The sequence below is a fragment of the Platalea leucorodia genome, assembly GCF_965183815.1.
Source record: "Platalea leucorodia genome assembly, chromosome: 2".
Taxonomy (NCBI): domain Eukaryota; kingdom Metazoa; phylum Chordata; class Aves; order Pelecaniformes; family Threskiornithidae; genus Platalea; species Platalea leucorodia.
In genome coordinates, this window is record NC_138824.1 from 43799925 (window position 1) to 43822584 (window position 22660).

General features: G+C 36.2%; 1 protein-coding gene across 3 annotated transcripts in view; it reads right to left on the reverse strand.

Annotated features, from left to right (window-relative positions):
* Positions 1-22660, reverse strand: part of DACH1 (dachshund family transcription factor 1) — a gene marked incomplete at its 5' end in the record, with an annotated part of 365795 nt that overhangs the window by 25695 nt on the left and 317440 nt on the right. For all 3 annotated transcript variants that reach the window (XM_082334175.1, XM_082334174.1, XM_082334176.1), the window contains 3 exons: positions 9478-9546; positions 10015-10158; positions 14511-14658. In XM_082334175.1, coding sequence (XP_082190301.1) covers positions 9478-9546; positions 10015-10158; positions 14511-14658 — 361 coding nt within the window. The remainder of the gene's footprint in view (positions 1-9477; positions 9547-10014; positions 10159-14510; positions 14659-22660) is intronic.

Consider the following 22660-nt stretch of genomic DNA (forward strand, 5'->3'; position numbering starts at 1 on the left):
TGAATAATAAGTGCATGACCCTGACATTAATACAAGGCTTTACACACTGCAGTCAAAAAGCAGCTGAAGTTTAAGGCACTAATCAGAAGGAAAATGAAGCATTATAAGTATGTGTTACTGCAAATAGGAACAATGTTTAACCGGCAAATATTTTAGGAAGGCTGAGCAAAAATAAAACAGAATCCGGTGGACTAACCAAAGGGAGTTAGTAAAGCAGCTCCACTAAATGTCACTGAGGGTTAGACACTGAACTTCTAACATTTTCCCCCCTTTAACACCACCACTAGATCTGAAAGTTGGGGGTTTTTTTGAGCATAAGAAAGACAAAAGAGAAGAGCAGTGCAGAAAAACCGCTACCCTTCAGCTTCTAAAATTGAACAGTGCATGTGCATACATTTTCACCAATGCATCAATTTGTTTGACAAACTCTGGCATGCAGAGAAGGATCAATAACAAGACAGCAGACATCACTCCCTAGTGGGTCACTACAACAGCTTTGCTCCATTCTGTTGTCTTTTTCACATTTTTCTGGTAGCTCAGATCACTACTCTTACCTAGAGGTGCTAGAATAACCCTAAGTAGGGCAGTCACATTACACAGCCACTCCTGTCTTATGTTTGTAGTCAACCAAAGCTGTAGAGACTGAAACCAGTTGTCTTACTGAACTTCACAAATCTTAAGAATGGAAAACTTAAGGAAGAAACCTGATAATCAGACAGGAAAAAAGAAAAATGCAAAATCTATCTGTCAGATTGCTGAAAGTCACACTCTTACAAGACATGGTATTTCACAAACACAGACAGACCTTCTTACTGTTTGATGACTCCTAAGCTGAAAAAAGACTTTTTCTTGACAAATTAAATGGAAAATATTAGGTTCTTTTTTTTTTTTTTTTTTTTTTTTTTTTTAATCTGGCCTCATGGAATAACAGGCTAAGTGGCCTAGAAATCACAGAAAAGTTCATCTACAAAAAAAAAAGCAGTCCACTGTTTTGTCATTGCTGCTTCACAGAACCTTTTTATATTTCTATGGGTCTAGAATAGTCAGCTGTTTGTTTCCATAAACAGCCTAGCTAAGTAGCAGATGTTTCCTTGGGCAGTTATTCAATATATCTAGAAAAAAAAAATCTCTTTGCCTTCCAGGCTTCTGACAGCTTTGTTTCCAGCTCCTGACTTCTTTTCCCCGCTGAAATGTTCAACCTTTATAGCAGGCCTGCACAACAGGTGGGCCGTGGGTCTCTTGCAGCTTGAAAAACCATTTGTTTGGCCCATCAGCTGCTGAGAAGCATCATGTACTGTTTGATTTGCCCAGCTGCCAAGAGGCAGCAACAAGATGTCCAGCAGAAAATGCGTATCTCCTAGCTTGTCACTGATCCCTCAGAATGCATGTATCTCCTAGTCAGCCACCTGGTCAACCAGCAGACATGTAGCTCCAGATCATGCACACACATTGCCTTGCAGGTCAAAAAAGTGGTGTAATATGAAATACTTGGGATATTCTGAAGTAATATTTGGCGGGGGGGGGGGGGGGGGGAGGTTGAAACAGAGGTGGAAGGAAAATAGGAAATTAACAATGCAAGGGAAGCTGAAACAGTGTTGAAATGGGTCAGCAGAGAAGAAGGAATGTCACATGGGAAAGTGAAAATATATTTTAATTCTGAAAATGACCTGATAAATGCACTTGAGAATCAAGTCTCTACACTAACCCCATGCACCTTTCTGCTAGAAGTCACATAAAATAATAAATGAGTAACAACAAATCCACAGTACTTACTAAGCGGCAGTAAAAATGGAATAACTGATGAGCAAGTGTCAATTGAATCAAAATGCAGAATTTACAAGTTTATATATATATATATATATACACACACACACACATATATATATATAACATTTCTAAGATGTTTTAATGAGAAAAAAAGCAAGAACAAGACTGGTAAAATGTATAAAGAATCAGGTGTTCTTCTTTTCTTAGGTTTATTCAATTAATACTGTAGAGAATATATGACCATCAGTTTACATGGCATTATACAGATGGATGACCTCGTCTTTGAGGAGCTATGGGAGAAAATGGAATTGCTTTTGATTAAGAGGAAGAGGGGGACAGAGGGGAACAGACAGAAATGCAAAGATAGGAGATAGAAGCCCTGGGAGAAAGATGCAATTATTGAAGGGACTCTACAGAAGGATAATGGATAAAAAATGGACTTGATGCTGGTCATCACAGTCAATATCATGGGCAAAATAAATGAAGGAAAGACTAAAGACATTTTAGTTAAATGTGCTGCAAAAAGAACTGATGTCCCCAGAAAAAAAATAGATGTCCTGTCATTTGAGAATATTGAAAACTATTTTTAAAAAATCATTAGTTAATTTGAGAGTAGTCTTGCACTGGAAATGTGTCCTATCTATGATTAGCAGCCAACAGTAATCTTCTCCAAGTCTACAAACATAAACTCATATAAAACTTAAGATTTAGAGAAATTAGGACAAGAAGTCTGAAGCAGTTGGAATTGGAAATTAAGATGGAAAATGTGACTAAGGAGAGTGACTGAGACTGGTTAAACACATAGATAGAAACACAGAAACCAGGGCACTGGAAGACACTGTGAAAGGGAGCTAGTAATAAGAAATGACTGGCTGACAGTAACTGAGACTGAAGTTGGGGGACCAAGTGATTTGGACTGACTAGACAAGAACAGGACCCAGTGGTTGAGAATAAAAGGAAAGACGGGGGACAGAACACAGATAGGGCAAGAAAGTCAGGCAAAGCCATGTGAAGTTTCTTAGAGGGAGAAATCTTGACAAGTAACTGGATATAAAGAATATGGATAGAGTATTATGAACCAATATCTGGAGACGTCTGGATCTTGATTAACAAGGACATTAGGTGTAAGAAGTTAAAATAAGAGGCTGGAATTATGACTGGATATAAATAGAAACTTGTATTGAAAGGTGAGACAAAAAAGAGGCAAGAAAGAGATTACAAAATTTGGATATAGATATTAGGACTGATATAAAGGCCAGAGATGAGGAAGAAACAAGAATAAGAAAGCTTGATGGAGACACTGTTAAAAGTGATACAGGTTGCAAGAAAAATGAATGGGAGATTCTGTGCCCAAGAGCATGAAATGTATCCCAAAATTATCTTTATTTATCTCAACAAGTATCTGTAAAGCCCCCATGGCAAAATGGTCATTCCTTAGACCACACTGCTCATAATAAGGTATTACAATTTATCAGTTACTTTGTTAGCTTTATCACTGTGAATCTAAAGATTCAAGTCCATAAGGTTTTCAGATGTCATCTCACAGTGAAACTTCTGACTTTGTAGTTTACGTGTTAAAAACAAAACCCTAGGAAATGGTTACCTAGGATATTATTCAAATGGTGAAGCAAAACATTCAACTGTTAGGAAATGCCAAAATTAAGATTTAACATATGAAAGAAATTGAGATAATCATTCACACCTCTTCCGTAAAGCTTGATGTCTAATGATGAAAGTATTATACATAAACCAGGTATTATATAAAGCATGAGAACACACGTTGAGCACTGAAGATAAAGAAAATATTGGATAGATAGCCATTTATTCAACTACATCCTTGTCCCCTGCACTGAATGAGACAGGGTACTGTGAAAAATACAGTATCTAATCATATAATTAAAGATTATATCATGATGCATACACAAAGACGGCAACCTTAATTCTACCATTTCCTAATTTTGGAATGCTTGACTTTACAGCCTTGATAATGGCCTTTTCTAATAAAGTTTTTGATCTCATAAGAAATATCATCACACATTTCCACATGCTTTTGTCCAAGATTTATACATCAGAAATGGAACCGTGTGCACAAGCTTCACAACCACCAAAAGTTCCTTTTCAATGTGGAAGTCCTTCAGATAGCTATCTTTCAAACACAAATATAGCAAGAAAGAATCAAGGACTATCGTTTGCTGAGATTATTACACTGATTTTGCATGTTGAAAAATAGATCGAAGAAGTTTCAAACCAACACAGAAAACAATTTAGGTTAGGTTTCCAGGCAAATGACTGAAGCTGTATCTAAGCAATTTTTATTAATGTGGAGGGCAGCTGCAGGGCAGCTTTCCCCTAGTACTTAGGCAGCAAAATGCACACACTAGGTTCTTGATATGGGCAAAATTAAATCATAATTTCTCTCTCACTCTTCCTCAGTAGCTTTCAAAGGCCTTACAAGTAACTTCATACAGGACTCTGCAGTCAGTGTGCTTGGTTGCTTTCTTTCTCTGTTCCTGGATCTGCTCAACATCTCCATTTCCTGCCTCGTCCTTTCTGGGAGGGAAAAAGACAGATGGCCCTGGAAGCTTTTATGTGCCTGGTAGATGAGTGGCTCTTTTTCTTACATCAGGAAAGCACAGTCTGAAGCCACTTAGCATTACACTTAACTGCGCTGTTAATATGAGCCTACAGAAGAGGAGAAGAAACAGTCGGTGGGAAAGGGCCTGGAAAGCCTAAGTTCATTTTGCTAAGGGACAGGGAGAGTAAGATAACAGACTCACTTGGAGAAAGGCTGATAATGTGCTAGAAGGAAAAAAAAAATATTTGCAGCAAAATAAGGAATGGAGGTATGAAATTTTGATTAACGGACAAAAGGAACAAAATTTGCACTAGAGGAGAATGCATAGTTAAGGAAAAATTGACTGAAAGGGTGGAGTACGACAGGAAAACTTTGAGGACAGGCAAAGTGCAAAGGGTCTCTTGGAACACAAACAAACATTTGGGTAAAAAAAGCTAGGCTTGAGAATTCATGGGAACTGAACAGGTTGAGAAGACTTTTAGCAGAAAAAGATGGAGCTGGTTTCAGAAGTAGCTGGAATGATGGCATGCAGAAGTTGGAAATTAATTGGAAGAAAGTAGAAAAGGTACAAGCTGAGGCAATTGCTAGAAAAGAGGAAAGAAATGGAGAAGACAAATAAAATAACAGCCTGAGAGAGAGAAAAATTGGTTAAGCTTCCTGTTCTTATCAGGATAGCATTGAGAGAAAAACACAAAACAATCTGGGAATGATTTGAAAAAAGGAAGACATGACAGGGACACTATACGAAAAGAATGGTCAATGGGGAAGACAGTGCAGCAGTAGAACATTTTTAGAAGAGTTTAGATTATGTGTAAAGGGAGTGGTGTTTATATGGAATGAAGATGAATGTACAGGACTTGGGAGGGAAACTACTGGGAGACAGAAAACTGGGAATGTGGGTCTTATAGAGGAAAAGAAAAATTAATAATGTAGGCAGACAAATACATGGTAAGTAACCAGGTGGGGAAGAAAAAGTTAATGGAAATAAGAAAGTAAGAGCGGCAGTAAATGTCATTGTTCTAGTGCTTAGTAAGAGGTCTGGTAACAAAACAGTATATATAAGTCAAACATTATCTTTGTATGGTACCTTTTTGTGTGGGATGAGGGGGTCTTGGGAAACCGGATTGGGAGCTAGGCATAGGCATCTAGTGAACCTACAATATGTATGGAGAAGAGGATAATCTGCTTTATTATTATTTTAAACAGAAGCAAGAAAGAAAACATTTAAAACCAGTGTCTACACCAGTTCCTAATAACTTAGTATCTGTTTGTATCTGTTAAAAAATATGAGACCCATAATTGGGTTATTTATTATGATTACTTGTTAACACTTTATGGATATTCCAGCAAACTGTTATCGACCCAGTATTTAAAAAAACCCAAACCCAGCCCTAAAATATCCTGTAATGCTTCTTTTTGTAGTCTCAGATTCAAATTTCTTATTATCTCTCCCATTTTAGAGACTTTACATGAACTAAAGGTGAATCTGAATGAGTGCTGCATGAGGAAAAATAGAACAAAACATACCCCCTTTATTGACAAATGCAATTATCTTTTACACTTAAATTAGTCCTATTCCTGACTCACAAAAGTGATATAGTTAAAAATATCGACATTAAATATAACTTCAAGTTGACAACTATCCTTTTATTTATAATAAATAGTAGATAAATCTTTATTTTTAATTATGATTTCCTTGCGTAATATTTTCTTAAATGCTGAAGTTACACTTGGTATTTCAATTACTTCCCTACAGAATGCTGCAACTTTCCTACTTTTGTTTGCTTAGTTATAGAACTGCATAGCATGCTTAATACAGTAAGTTGAAAAAAATTAATGATTGGAGATAAAGAGACTATTACCCCAGACATGCTTTGCTACCAAGATACAAATATATTTTTGAGAAGAATAAGGAAGGCATAAGTATTTCCCTAGTAAGTATTTTTTCCCAGAACCTGAAACAAGAGAGAGATAGCATTATACTCTTGTTATAGAATATATTGCATATTCTATATAATAGTTCTTCTATAATGCATACTAGAGTATACAGAATATCATTTACAGATAAAATGTAAGGACATAATTGAAGTTTTGCAAAATTGGAAAGACATAGTCTTTGTTGCCCCGATGAAAATTCAAAAAAGTGTTGGAAAAATCCCAGTTTCACCCACTGGAAAGCTTTTGTACAGTTTTGCAGCTAAATTCCCCAAGGAGCCCATCTGTACTGAGCATGCTTTATCCCAGTGCTGCAGGAATGAAGCAGTTCTTTCTCTGCAACTCTCTCTCCTCATTCCTGCAAACAATTGCTGTGCCAAATATTGAGATAAGAACAGAGAAATTTTCTTTGCTTTTCTCTCAGTGCTTCTCTCCCTGATATCCAGACAGATGCAGAAGAAGAAACAGAATGTGTACTGAAAGCAGTAGGGAATGTGAGCTTGATGGGGAGGCAAAGGGAAGCAGAGAATACAGAGACATGGTACCAAACAGTAAAGGCAGGTAACAGGGAATGTCGATGCAGCATGAACTCTCAAAATGGCTGGAGAAGAGGAGGAAACGGGAACGGTCAGACAGGCACAGGGGTCTGGGGGTCACTGAGAACAGAAAGAGCTTGTAATTAAAGAAATAATCAGGGTGGCATGAAACTGAATTCAAAAGAAAATGCTGGAAGAATGTGAAGTTAGGAAAAAAGAAACACAGTGTAATGTAGAGCCAGGAAAGAATGAGATTAGCCATTGACAAAAGCTGGAATTGGAGTGAGGAGGAGGAAACTAGGAAGAACTGGGACACAGAGACAGAAGAGTAACAGGGATACATGCTAAGGGGGACACAGAGAAAAGGGAGTTTATGGTGAAAGGGAATCCTCATTCCAATATCAGAAGGGAACACAAAGTGTCCTGACACTTTGCATTACTCGTCTGCCATTAACTATTTCTTGAAGGATTTCTGAAACCTGCCAGCCTGTAATAGATGATCCACAACAACAATAGCTCCTACAGTTACATTTGTGTTGTAGGGTTACATGTTGTAGTAGATCTAAAAGTTCTGAACTGTTGTATGACAATTAAGCTGAATATATTAAATGATAAGAATTTGCAACTCTATTTCTTGCTTCTTTTTTCCTTGTCTTAAAAAACCCCGACTTTAATTATATGTTAAGACTGCAAAGTAGAGACAGGAAATGTCAGAATTAAGGTTGCCTTTGCAATGTGATCCAATATCATGATCAGAATATATTATGGTCCAGTCTTTAATTAAATAATAATGTGTGAATTGTTTTTTTTTTCCTTGCACCACCTTAGACAGATGAATCAAGGAAAGGTCATCATTACTGAGAATGTTGCTTGTAAGTCCCTGATTTCATTTGTTGCACAAATGGAAAGATACGAAATGAGCATAAGTATGCAGAGAATAGCTGGAAAAGAATGGATAATATTGGTTAAAAAGCTGATGTGCCGTTCCTGTGTAGTTTGGGATAAGTCCTTTAGAATACATACTTCCAAAATACTCAGTAATTATGTGTTGCTCATTTTATAAATATCCAGCGTGGTATCTGAGCCCATAAATGAAACTGAATTCAACAGAAACAGTGATTTTAAATACACTGAATACCTTTGCCAAAAATGCAAAGTATCCTGAAAAAATAGGTCCTAGCTACTCAAAAGTTAAGCAAGTTGTCACCTTAATCTTTCTGTGACTCTATTTCCCAGCTTTCAAATGGGAATACTCCAAACTTCACTTACTTGTGGGAATGCTCTGAAGATAAAGTAATTAATGTTTGCACAGAGCTCAGATACTGCAGTGACTAGTGTAACAGAATGGCCTCCCAAGAAATTAGAAGTCTCTCTTTCCACCAAACAAAATAACAAAATGACTGGATTATAACAAAATGACATAATGACTGGATTCTTACTAAATTAATTATGTCAAATGGTGCTTTGAATAAGGCATACATTTTATGGGAAGGAAGCAGGATTCTGGAATAACAAACCTCATAACATGTGCCCACTTCCCAGGCAACGTTTAATCTGGCATACTCCAACTTCTGAGTTATTGACTTTGCAGACATAACTTGCTTTAAGTCTAAATTGTTTTGTTTATATACATGTGTTTGTCCTACATAAGAACTTATTGCCTCTTTTGTATTTGTTTATATGCTCAATAGTTAAAAGCTTGTTGACTTTTTATTCTGTTGTTACAGTCTCCTTGTGGCACACCAGTAACAACTCTTTAGGAGTTAGAAAAAGTGATTAAATAACACAGAGAAGATGTCAAATGATACTGTTAAGATGATTGACTTCAAAATGCAAAATAAAGGCAATTGAGAGCGATTACTGGAGCTAATCATTTTAGGCTTGCCTCTGAAAAATGCACCTTCATTTACAATTGAAAACAAATGCTATTTTTACTGTTTAGTATTCATGTAGGTAGATTTAGCCTGTTGACTAGAGAAGACATTATAACATAAATACTACCTTAAAAATTTGTTCTGTACTAATATCTTGGTGTTTGCAATATATATATATATACATTTAGATTCACAGGGGAAGTAATATGGCTCTCTTTAGTATTTCATGTATAAATTTACTCAGCAGATTTGTTTTATTAAAATGTAAATAATGGGATATGGTAAATGAAAAATCCAAGAAGGGAATAAACAGATTATTTATCGTTAATGCTTGGAGTAGCTTATTGAAACATACCTTTCAGTAACTGCCACTGAATATTAGCTATGAAATTCTCATCATGCCTTGAATGTTACCCATTAGGTTTAGCTATTTGTATAGTTCAAAGGCTCAAAATGTTTCAAATATACCTTTAAAAACAGTTATCTCAAATCTAACTATACATATTCACAAAAAACTGCATTCAGCATGTCTGAGATTCAACCCAATATTGCTTCAAATTAATTATTCTTCTTTAATTGCTCTGTATAAACAGAAATGACCTATTAATTTAAAGAAAATCTATCAGCACAGAATGTATTCTCTCTTATAAACAAGGAAGATGAACTTGACCTTGTTTGAACTTGTTTTGATGTGGCCCAGATGGTAGGCTACATGCTTGAATAGCAGTCTAAAGCTGAGGAAAAACTCATATAGCAAGATCTAGATTTATAGCCTTTTGCAAATTCCTACCTTGTATTGTCCTTTCAGCATCTGTTCTGCCCCCGCTGCGGTCAGCTTCTATCTCTGGGGTCAGAGAGTCTAGAAACATAGAAAGGTAAGACTGACACATATTTCATTTGATTCTTATAGCCCTTTTTACAACCTGTTACTCCAATGCTGAATTACAATACAATCAACCTTTGTCAGTTTTTTTAATGTTGAACAATGACTGGAGGCCAGGACAATTTTTTGTTAGACTAGGAAGATTAATGAGCAATAGATTTTCCAAGCATGAAGCGGGGGGAGAAAAAGAGGAAGAAAAAAAATTGACTTCTCAAGCTAATAATATAAAATTGTCCTAGTTTGGACATTCTCTCCAGTGAGTTTATTTGCACATACTATATAAAGTAACAAAACAATAAAGAGAGAGGCATCACTTGAATGAAGGAAAGAAAAGATAATTTCTTTTTTTTCCCTCCCATCATGTTATAAAATTTCAATATAACAAGCTTCTTTTGGCACTTAAATCGAAAGGTAATGCCACAGAGGCAAAAATTGGTTTCTTACCATTTAGGACCCTGAGACTATCTGTTGAAGCTGCCTGTTTCAGTGTCTGTTCTGCTTGCTCCCGTCGTTTAGTCTCAAATTCAAGTGCTTCCTGCAATTTCCTCTTTGCCTTCTTTTCCTTCTTTAGCCTCTTCTGAACTATTGCTAGGAAAAAAGAAAATCAGTGTAGTCAAATTTGGATCTGAAACTTGGCTACATGATTACCTATTAAGAGTCCCAAGAAACGCTACAACTGCAACAGTTTATATAAATTGATTAATTATACAATACCAACTTAAATAACTTGAAATTTGCTGGAATCACACTGGGATATTCTAAGAGCTACTGTTCTATGCCATGGTATTGAAAACTGCAGGTGATATTCAGCTATAGCATATATTTTTTTTTCATAAACAAACGAGAATCTGTGAATGTCCAAATCAGAAAACCTTGGAACCGGCAATGAAATGTGCTTTTTGCGTCATCTGATGCAGATATGCCTCTGTCTCTGGAGATGAGGTGTTTTTGTCGGGATTAAGTCCACCATTTTGTTATTGCCCATAGTGCACAGTTAGTATACACAGTGATGAAGTTCTTGCCTGCCTGCCTGCCTGCCTGCCTGCCTGCCTGCAGCTTCTCTCCCACAAGAGGGAGCTCCGGCTGCTTGGGTGCCTGGGCTGCAGGAGGAGCTCAGCCCCCACCCTGCTGTGGTCCTCATTCCTTAGGGAAAGGCCCTGAGCTTTCTAAATCCCCTCCAAGCTGCTGCTTCCTGCAAGCCATCCAACCTTTTGGTGCCCGGTCTCTTCCCCGTATTTCTTATCCAAATTTCCCTTTGTCTTTGCCTTTTCTCTTTCTTGCTCTCGTCAGCTCCTGTCCCATCAGCCAACTAACCTTGGAAGAACTCATAGCAAATCCTTCATGGTGCTCAATCCCACAGCCAAGTAAATATTACTTTGCTTTGTTAAATATGAGGGAAAATATTAGGAAAGGAAGGAGTATTTTAAAATTAAGCATTAGAAGGCTCTAATTTAGAAAAATATTTTCCTTGTATTTCTTCAGTTCAAATTTTAGAAGGAAAAGGATTGCAAGATTAGGATGAAACTTCATCACAATTTTCTTTTCTATGTTATCAGTGACTTACAACCACAAAAGTAAGACTTGCACAATCCCTGACTGAAGGAACATATCTCAGGTTACATTCCTGATGGAAAAGTATAATGTGAACCATTTTTCTACTCGATAAAAGCCAAAGTGAGCCTCTAAAGAAATCATGTAAAGTCGTAGAGCATATCATTATCTCCCCTACCACACCCAAACCCTTCTTACATAGCACATTTAGGGTTTTCAGGGATATGCATGTAAGAAGCTTATTTCTCATAAGATCTTCCTGGATAACCCTTTCCTGGAGAGTCTGTTATTTGGACATTAACTAAAAAATTATCTACTAACCTACTCACTAAAGAATTCTTTACACACACTAAAAGAATTATCCTTACCAAAACCAGATACTAGGTGATACTAGGTTTGATTGCCAAGATCTATGTAGTCCTGTATCTCACTCCAAAGTAACCTCTGGTACATGTCTAGGGATGAATGCTGGAAAAGGCAAAAATATACTTCCACCAGTCCAGACTCCCCATTTCCAGTAGTCTATGATGGTGGTATCTTTCACAAAATGCAAATAATAAAACTTTTAAAGGGAACTGTCATTGTTATTGCTATTTAGTTTATGTGCCAAGAATAACCACTTTTTGGGTGATCTTGGATATTTTGTGTTGCTATACAGAACTGTTCAGACACAAAATGAATATAAGCACATACCCTGTAGTCCGAATAGCTACATAATTTACATCCGAGACTTTGGAATTTTGGTTCTTTCTCATTTTGTATAGTACCAACTACTTTACAGGCTAATTAGCTCATACTATCAAAGAACATCTAGTATCTATACAAAGGCTAAACTAAATACATTTTGAATCATTGCACGGTTTTAATGTTTTCATTATGTGTACTTTGGAAGTGATTGCAATAAATGAGAAGGAAACATATGTTGCTTTCTGAATTAAAATGTCATCATGGCTGACACATTGTAGATGTGACTACAGCAGTCAGAGCCAGAATTAGCAAGCCCTTACTGTGTAGCTGCTCACAGAAGAGATATTATCCTACTTTCACCAGTTGATGAGACACATCCTACAGCCTTAGGAATCACTAATTGGAATATTTACAAAGAAGGAAGAAAACAGTACAGTAAATAAGCAGATCTGTAGAACATAGAGTAGCAGCAGTGAATTTAATGTTCAAAAAAATGGCAAAAATATTCAGACGTAGCCACTAAAGAAAAAGATATTTGACTTGTGTTAACATGTCGAGCAAGAGATAGACGTTGCCTAATGCTGAAGATCCCATTCACCTACTGGGTTTTGACCTGTATGTGACACAGTGACTCGTGCTTCTATGCTGTAACTTTTAAGTGTATTTCATTTTTTTCATATGGTATCTCTTAACTTAACAGGGATATGTTACACTTCTCCATCTTGCTCATGCTTCCATTAAGATATGTGAAACTTTCTTTAAGACATGACACTTGCTGTCTGGAAAACTAATAGTAGGTAAAGCCTCCTATGTATTTTTCTACCTTTCATTGAAGAAGAAATTCTCACAATAATTACAATCTGGCCTTATTTTTTCTCTCCTACTCGGATCTGTTCATTTTAAAGAATAATCCATTACTTTTCTTTCTTCTGTACAGAAGCATCCACTAGCAGAGATAGTCATCCTCATTATATTTGCTTTGCTGCATACCACCATTAAATGTTCAAATCCATTCCTCTTTGGTCTGACTCTTTTACCAGTGCAATATCATCATTAGAGGGATACATATAAAAAAACAGGTAATGCATCATGCTGAAAATAGCATTGTCAATTATTTCAGTACCCTGAACAAAATAAGGGACTATCCCATGCTCTTTCCTGACATACAACTTCGAGAGAAATTCATTTTGCTTAATCTTAACTGCTCAAAATATATGTGTCTAGTCAACTATATTCCAGACAACTATATTCCCTCTGGAGTTAAAGGGAAGAGAAAGAAGTCTTCACAGTGTAATTGACCCCATCTACCTGTCTGAGAACAGGATACACGAATCTCTTTCTTTATTGACCAGAAAGGGAACTTATATTAACTTAAATGAGGTGCTTAACTTTTAGATGGCAAAACTCAAGTAAGGTCAGATGGATGCCCCCCCCCCCCCCCCCCCAGTCTTTTCTACTGTGCATGTGATTGCCTAACCCTAAAAAGGAATATACATATTTGAGCAGTTGTGAGACGCAGAGGTGGAAGATTGTGAAGAATAACCAAGCTCTTTTACAAAACTACTTTAAAAGTGCAAGTAGTGAAACTGTACTGTGCAAAATAGGCCAGCTGTGGACAACGGGATGATTCATTGCACAGCTGTAATAACTGTTAATAGTAATTGTCTTTAAAAATGTATTCTCAAAAGTTAAAAAAAGAAAATTAATGACATGACAGTCCTACCCTTTAATGGGTCAATGGATGAAACAGGATTACATTGTGTACTTACTGCTAGCATGTTAAAGGCATGATACTGGTTGTGAATCCAAGTGTTCTCGGGATTCCCTACTTAGCTGGTTCCCAGAAAATTAAACTGGACAAGAAGAGAGTTACAACTCTACCCCTGCAAAAATACATATCTGACTTGTCATGGTCTGTGTTAAACAGCAAGTGAGCCCCTGAGGTTAACTGTCCCTTGCAAAGTAATTAGACACTATTAAAGGGCAAGACATACATATACAGGAAAATGGACCCATAAAGAAAGATGGGAACATGTTCTTAATGCAAATAGTTAATGTCAATCACTGTAAACTGCCTTACCTTTACTATCAATGAAATTATTTAAAAATCTTTAACATGTATATGATTTACAGTGGGCTGATGTTAAGGTTTAAAGTGCTACTAATGCTACTGCCTTATCAAGAATAACCTTAACCGTTCCTTCTACAAACGTATTTGATCTACTATGCATTATAAAGGGCCTATATATTACTATTATCTTTATATTTATTATATACGGCTTGCCTAAATATGCACTATATGACCCTAGCACATAAGAATAGAGACAAGAGTTCCTAAAACCTTGCAGATTCTTAAATTTGATACAAATTGTCTTTGTTTTAAGTAGTTAGCCTTTTTCATAATGATCACAACCTGCGAAAGTCCATAACAGCACCTATGGTATTTATAATTGTGTTGTGTATTACTGATGCAATAAGTAATATTCAAGAAAAACATCAAGAAAAAGGAAGGTCCTTGTTCTAAATCTCATGAAGATCCTATGCAGAATCAGGCAGGTTGTAAAACTTCCTGCATTGCAGTCAGCCTGGACATAACATGAGGTAAGGAGGAAAAGTTTTGATCAAACACAGGTGTTTGATAAAAAATTAGGTTTCCTAAGGAAATAAATTACAAGGTATTTATGTCTGCTTAATTAAGATACCTCTGTTCTTCTGCTCCACAGCCAACTGTTTTTCAAGTGTTTCCCTCAGTTCTCGTTCCCTGAAGAGCTCCATCTTCAGCTCTGTCTTCTCCAGTTGGACCTGTTTCTCTTGAGCTCTGGCATTGTCTATAGCAACCTTTAGTAGACCCTGTTCAAAGATAAAGTTGGATAATGTTTGAAGAATGTTAGAATAGCTGACATAATAAATAACTTGTTATTTTTCCTTGATTAGTCATGTGAGATTTTACAAATGAAATAATCCTGTTACTGGGTCAAAGCCTCCCAATTAACAACAGCACATTTTTATTGGAATTTGGTGGGCAAAAAAACTTTAAAAAGACAGGAGTCAAGTTTTCCCAGAAAACACAAACTCACCTTTGACTGTGCATATAACTACTGTGAAAAATTTATAGGGGTAGGTTTATTCAGGGATAGTTTAGTCAGAGATAAAAGAGAGAAGCCTACATCACACACTTCCCTTTGACCAAAACAAAAAGCTGTCCCATTGAAAAAGATCTGGCAGTCTCACAATCACACCACCCACAGAATGGCAAATTCAATCTCTAGCACAACTCAAGCCAATGGAAATTACCAAAGGGAGAAAGACTCTTCTAAAGTCTTGCCATTTTGCTCCTTATTGTTGTTAATTATTATTATTTTCAAATATTTTCATATTTCATAGAGTTTCCAAGGAAGATAGGATTATTGGGATGCTAAGCAGAGGATGGTCACAAAGCAGGAAGATACCTCTGTTTTAAAAAGTCCATTCCCTGACCTTGTACAATTGTTATCTCACAGCAGAGAACAAAACGCAATCATCTCTCAATTTCTTGACCTGGGATGGTTGAAATAAACTCTACCTTTTTTCGTTGTTATTGTAGCAAAAAATAATGATTCAGCCTATTCTAAACTTCTCTAGAGAATTTCAACTCCACAATTCCTTCTTTTTTGCAAGGAAACAGGAAGATCCCAGCACAGCTAATAACCAGATAGTTAGGACACTGAGATAAGGTATGAAAAAGAGGAGAAATGGAATTGAAATAAGTAAACATGGAAAGAGGGAAGATTTCTTTTTCCATTTTCCAGAAGCATGGCCATCAGGCTCTTAGGTCTACACCTGAATCTCTCCTCTTGAAGCTATCATAATAGAGTAGATAATTAAGCATGGATATGCATACATGAACCTCCATGGATTCGAAGCTAACTCTTCTGTATCCTAGGCAGGTCTCCTGACAACTTAACTGTAGAGATAATTTGACCCAACAGAGATTTAATTACTGATATAAAGCAAAACAATGCCAACGAGAGACTGAAGAGTACTCCCCAATAGCTCTGCTAGAGAAGCATTCAGCTAACAGATAAAATGTTCACACTCAAGACCTGGTTTGAGAACAACCACACTACAGACATGAAATCGTGTCCCCCAACTCCCAGGTAAGCTTCCTCACCCCTCAGGCACACTTCCTAAATTGGATTCTTGGTTGCATATTTTTTCACTAAAATAGTTTGAAATATCTCCAAAGAGGAATGGAAAAAGAAGCAAGTGTGATGCTACTTGAGAAATGGAAAAAGTATTTTTCATGAGTGTTAGTCTGCACATTTATCCCACTAGTCTTCCCAGTGTCAATGCCTGGTTTCAAATTTGTGTCCTCCAAACTCCTCTTTTAAGTTTGTTTTCAGAGCCTGTTATTTTCATACTCCTCATCCTCATTCTTAACTAAATTGTTGCCTCAAGTGTTGTCTCCTTTAGAGCTTAATATTTTGCAGCTCTATTACACTTCAATCTATTAAAGTCCACAGGAGCTGAAACACCTTCTGACTGCAAAGCCCAGATGGTCACCAAAACAATATACACTATATAAGTATAGAAGCACATTTGAAAAATATCTAACAATAGTAACACGACAAGTATGCTTACAAATAGCTTTAAAGTTTTAGCAGTTTTCTTCAAAAGAACCAAGTGCTATTCTAAAATAGCTAAAACACAAAGGTATTTTGTGTTGAATGTTAAACCTGGATGACTACTAAAGAAAACCACATAAAGCTCTACAGACATACACAAAGTAAAATACAATTTGAAATATTTGTAAAGCCTTTCCAATCTATTTTTTAAAAAGTTAATATCCACGTGAATTCTGTTCCCTTCTGTCACCATATTCTCCTACATTTACAACCACCATAAACTAAGTTTTCTATATGGGATGCATTTGAAGAATGTAAGAAATTGGAAGTAGGATTTGTTTATCAATACCTGCTTCTGGATTACGCTTAAACCCTAGAATATTTTAATCTCCTCCAATTCATCACTTACTGGAACATGTGATTCATCCAAATCACTAATAAATCAGATCAAGTGAAATTCCATGAAAAGTATTTGTTGATGTATATTGTCAAGTAAGTTTAAAGCTGCAAGCACCCTCCTCCCAAATTCTTACAATCCATCTTGTTTAACAATAAAATCGAGCTGCTAAAGCAACTGCCATCTTTACTCAATTCAACTACATTCATGTACATGTTTCTTCTTCATCAGGAACAAACAATTAGTAACAAATGAAAGAGATCATTACATCAAGTGCCCTTTTAGATCACCCCAATTAAAACTTTAGTTTAGCTGTATTTTAATTCTAAGATACCAAATTCTAATTTTCTGCTCTGATTGCTCTTGTTGACTTATCTTTGAAAGATGTACTCTCAGTGCAAAGCCTAGAGATTATTTAGCAAGATGCCAATGTTGGCACCACTTAATGTGTTGATTGGTTGTATTATCAGTAGCAGTTTAAAATAAATTACTATTAAACTATTATTGTCCTTGGCTGACAAAACACAATATTTTGGTGTTCTTTAAATATGAAACAATCATTATGAATAAACATGGAGAATAATGCTAGAGTGTAACACTGATGTGTGTAATTTTATATTAAGAATTGCTGCAAAGTACGAAGCTGCTAAAAGCATATTACATTTTCTATTGAATTTCTACACCACACTTCCTCCCCCAACCCTTCCTTTTTTTATACTTGCTGCTAACGTAGCTAATGGTAATACATTACCTATTGCTGCTGATTATGTCTGAAAAATATTAGCTTTTTGGAGCCAAGACCCACTAGGGACTACTTATAAGCTACACAAAATTAAGTTTCATTTTTAGAAGTTAAATCAGTGCACATCAGTAGGCGTCCAATGTGAAAAAAAATCTGCACTAGAGCCAAGCTGATGCATATGCAAAAGTGCTGTTGCTGCCAATGACAGCTCTAATGCAAAAATACTGGAAACATTCAATATCTCCCTGTATTCAATGCAGAAGGGGGTGAGAAAAACAACTAAAAAGTACAGCATCTAAAAATCATCAGTGCCCCTTGGAACAGGAATAGCAATTTCAGAGTTGCATGAAATTCTATTAATTCTCCCAGTGGATCAGCTGTAAAAGATTATACAAAATACAGTATGTCCAACTTGTATTTGCTATGGCTAATCCTCTAACCTGATATTAAATCAATATGCTGCCAATGACAATGGGAAATGCAGTGCAACACAGGACATTAACAAAAAGAAAATATTTCCCTTTAGGGAAGGTCAGATGTTATGGAGGCTGGATAATGATAATTGTAGTGAACATGCTCAGGTTCCAGATTTGTTTTTAATACGGTATGGCTCTATCCGGAGCCAGGCTTTAAACATGGCATGCCATTCTTCCCCTCTGTGTCACTGTTAGTAATTTTTTTTTTATTTCAACGTAATGTCAAGAATGGACATTTTTCCCCTGGAGATTTATAGATCATTCTGATTTAGTTTGTTTATTTTAATATACTTGTTTAATATTTTCCACGGATAAATTGTTCAGAATGTCCCAAATAAAAAGCTAAGTTGACATATGGTTGATGTTTCTTCCCATTCTCCGATGTATCCAAAAACACCATCATGTTAGGGCAGTCTACTGATCCTATAGAAATTAAATATACATCAAACCTCAACTCAGCCATCATTATTTTTAAAAAATACAAATAATGTGTTGCCTATTTTGAAAGAGGTGGAGTGGAAGGTATATAAAAGCTCTTTTTCTTCCTAGCTACATCTACAGTGTGTTCCACCTAACATAATTTAGTTAGCTACAGTTATACGTGACATCAAAATGGCCTTACTAGCTAGTCGAGTGGTCTACCTAGAAGACCATATCCTCTTTCCAGCAGTCATCCACTGTGAGTAAAAAAGGAACACTAGAAGAACAAGGCATGCAGACAGCGAAGTTTTCCTAGTCAAACCTCCCAGCTTTCAGAGATTCGTAGCTCAGGGGCTTCCTTTTGCAATATTAGCTATTCATGGTGAAAACACTTTCAAATAACATTGTTTCTCTTTTAGTCAGGAAATTATATATAATTTGTATGCTCTCATCATTAAAACTATCTAGTGAAAGGCTTGTAAAAAAAATGAATACATACTTTTTAGTTAACTTCACAGGTTACTTTTTGAATATTTGCTATTTGTAACTGACTACTGACTTAGTAACATAAGCAAGGTAAGATAACACAGCTTGACTGTCTCTACAGATGACTCCAGAAAGATATTTCTATAGTATCTCAGATTGAATATCTCCATCACAGGTAAAGGCATATTGCACAAGTATAAATTCCATTTTTCCATTAATACTTTCTGTGAAAAATAAAATCATTCTCTTGAATTTTAGCAGAAGATAAATAAAATAACATGAAGTAAAACTGTGATTTTTACTTTATCCAGTGTTTGCAATATTTTTCTCTTGTGTATTTAGTCGTAGATGGTAACAGTGCAGGAGACTCACAGCAATAAAGCCAGTAGTTTGCTTTCTTTTCATAGGGGAATTTAGTTTGTAATCATGCATTTCTTTTATTAATATCAATGGGATACTTGCAACTTATTTTACGTGTCTCTTTAAAAACACTTAGCAACAAGATTGTGTCAATACAATACAGTCTTGACAGAAAAATATAGCTATCAGGGTGCAATTAATTCATCCTTTAAATATTAATGGAAATTCAGCTCAGGGACAGTAAAGATTCAGACTCTAAAAGCTTAAAAGAACATTACTATTACCCAAGAATATTGCAGTATCATGAAAGGCTGGGGCTGTAACATACTTTGGCATAATCGGGCCATGACTCAAAAAGGTGAATTTATGAGAGGGGTACAGAAACTTCTTTAGCCTTCTCACTAGCACCCACACAGCATTTTGCTGTGACCCACCTTCCATCACTTTTCATCCTCCCTGCAGCTGCACATAGACTTCCAGCATTTAATCTGGAAGAAATCAACAAATATACATTGGGAAGGAACAGACATATCACTTAATTTAAGCTCTCTTATTTTCTTTTTAGATGTGCAGATATACATCTGAGTAAGAAAATATGTCCCCAATCTTATTGCTTTATTTTATGTGTTTATTTGGTTAATTATATTTTGTTACAGTTTATTATTTGCATTTCAGCAGTCCCCAGCAAGAAATAAAGATTGGTTGTTCTGAGTACTGTATATTGTTATTATCTCTTCTTTAAATGTACAAATAATTAAACATGGTATTTTTGTTTCAGTAAGTATTTATGGAGAAGTAAGAAAAATATAGATATGATATACAAAAGGAAATAAACCTAACTAGCAGCCTCTGGTGACAGCAATAGCAAATAGGCTTGTCTAACATTTGCCTAAAATTACAAATTAGTGATTTGAGGCTATCCATTTAACTTTTGTATGGATGGAAGACACAGACTCGCTTGTGTTTAGTGGCCAATTTTAAAGGATGACTCAGACTTCTAAAATGGAAGTAAGTAGAGCTAGGCACCAAGTTCAATCACCTAAGCTCTCCAGCACCTGCAAGACTTTTAGCACATTTTGTTTTCAAACGTCAAAAGTGTTTAGAAATTTTTTCTCACATACCCAAAAGCACTGTCCCCACGGCAAGGCTTAGGATCCTCCATACCCTGACAAAGGTCAAAATTAGAGCTTCTAGCGCCCATACAGTACCCTAATTTTGTTCTCTTTTAAACCAGGACAAACTCTACAACCTCTTCTGGGGGCACCCAAGGTCTATATTATGCAGATCCTCCGGATCCTGCACCTCACACAACTAAATATACACAAGGGAATCACAGCACAGATATATACCATCAATGTCCATGCACACTGGTGTACCCAGAGGCTGCTTGCCTATGTATTCATGTGACCATCATATCCCTAAGATATAGGCAACCTCCACCACCACATGTGGCAGGTCGTGCATGCACCCCAGTCTCATGACCTAAGAAGATGTACACTTCTCAAGCAGACATATACCCTTTCTGTGAAAGGACACATCCATATTTAAGTCATGCATGACCCTGGGGGAAAAAAAGAATGGCATTTTCCAAAACCACTCATCTAGCCTTTGGCTAGATTTCTGCTCTTTCCTGTTTCAAAAGCACTTTAGTACTGCAGGCAGGGAACAGACTGTAGGCCAGATGATCTTTTCTAGAAAGTTAGATCTGCTCCATTGCTAGCACAGCTGCAACAAGAGAACAGTGAGGGATCTTACTGCTCCACCTCCCCTTTGAATCCACACCTCTGTACTGAAAGGGATGCAAAACTCATCTGTACCAAAGGAGAGCAAAGAGGAATTTACCCAGTGACAAGAGTCCTTCTGACTCATGTACTAAACACATCATGAGTTTCAGGTAGTGCTTATGCATTTCTTAGCAAAGTCACAAACAATATTGCAAGCAGGGACCATAGTAGAGAATCTCCTCTTTCCACAAATACCATTAATGAGTTCAAACTTGTAGTTAAATACCTAAAACTCAGTTCCGAAACCGTCAGTATGACAGTATCTAACTCACTTGTGGGCCTGGGGTAGCCCCCTCTCATTGCAATAATTACTACATATGGAAACCATTTCAAATGGCATTGATTAGAGAAACTGCCACTATTGTGCATAGGTTATTGTAATAGACTCTACTGTTTTAAAGAGAATACTTAATTTTTTCTACACAGCTGGGAAAATCAAACTAGCTTTTTTTTTTTTCTTATTTTTATGAAGTGATTTTCTAATGTTGTCCTGATAGAGATTAAATCTATGGGGGAAAAGAATGCCTTGATGATATATGAAAGGATTCCCAGAGATCTGTGGAAACCATGTAATGCGACGTGGGGAAATACTGAAAAAATCAAAAGGACTTATGTCTCACCTGTTTACCCTGATAGATGACTTGTTGTGATTTGGAAACTCAAGGTACGGAACAGTAAGTACAAAAGCACAGTGAGAGAAAGCATAAAGAAGTCTCTGGTTTCTTTACAATGTTGCATTTAATTGTAGCTCTTCAGCCCAGACAAGATTTGGGGTTTTTAATTAAAAAAAAAAAAAAAGCAATGACTGAATTTCACGTTCACATCTTCTGTAAAACAAAACTGAATGCATTCTTGGCAAATTAATCCTGATCATTTATCCTGAAGTAGTGCAGCACTCTCATATTCAATCACAAGATTAGCTAACCTGTTGATGCTGAATGCTTTGCTCATTAGGTTGCTGTCTAGAGACACTGAGTGCACACATTTGTCAAAAAAATTACTAAGAACTTTCCTGTACATGCATGCACAGCTAAAACATTACATACTTTGCTAACTGTATTTCTTCCTTTAGAAAAAAAAAATCATTCTTTACAGATTGCAGCAGATCTGTCAGAGGAATGCTAACTGTTGCAGAATTACCTTCGTTTATGATTTAAATATTTAAGATCCTAAGTCTCAGAACCACAAAAAGCAATCACAAATGTGCTCTTTCAGACCGGGAAGATATAGCAATACTTAATTGTTAAATAGCAGTATTTTTTCATTATTAGATCTCAAAACATCATCAATGAATGGATCATATACTTTCATAAAACAAGTCTGAAGTGCCATAAACTTTAATGAGATTGCTTAAGAAAGTAAAGTGAGCAGAATTTGGCCCTACTCTGTCGTAGTCTTTGCTGAACAGAATACAATTGATTTAATGTATTTGCAGGAATGAGCAGGGAAAAATACATTAGAAGTTAGTAGCTGCACAGACGAGGCTTATCTGGAATGAGTACAATACAGCTGCATTACTTTCTGCACTACCATTTTGCTTCTGCATGCAACATACAACCATATTGTTGCAAAAGTTGCATCTG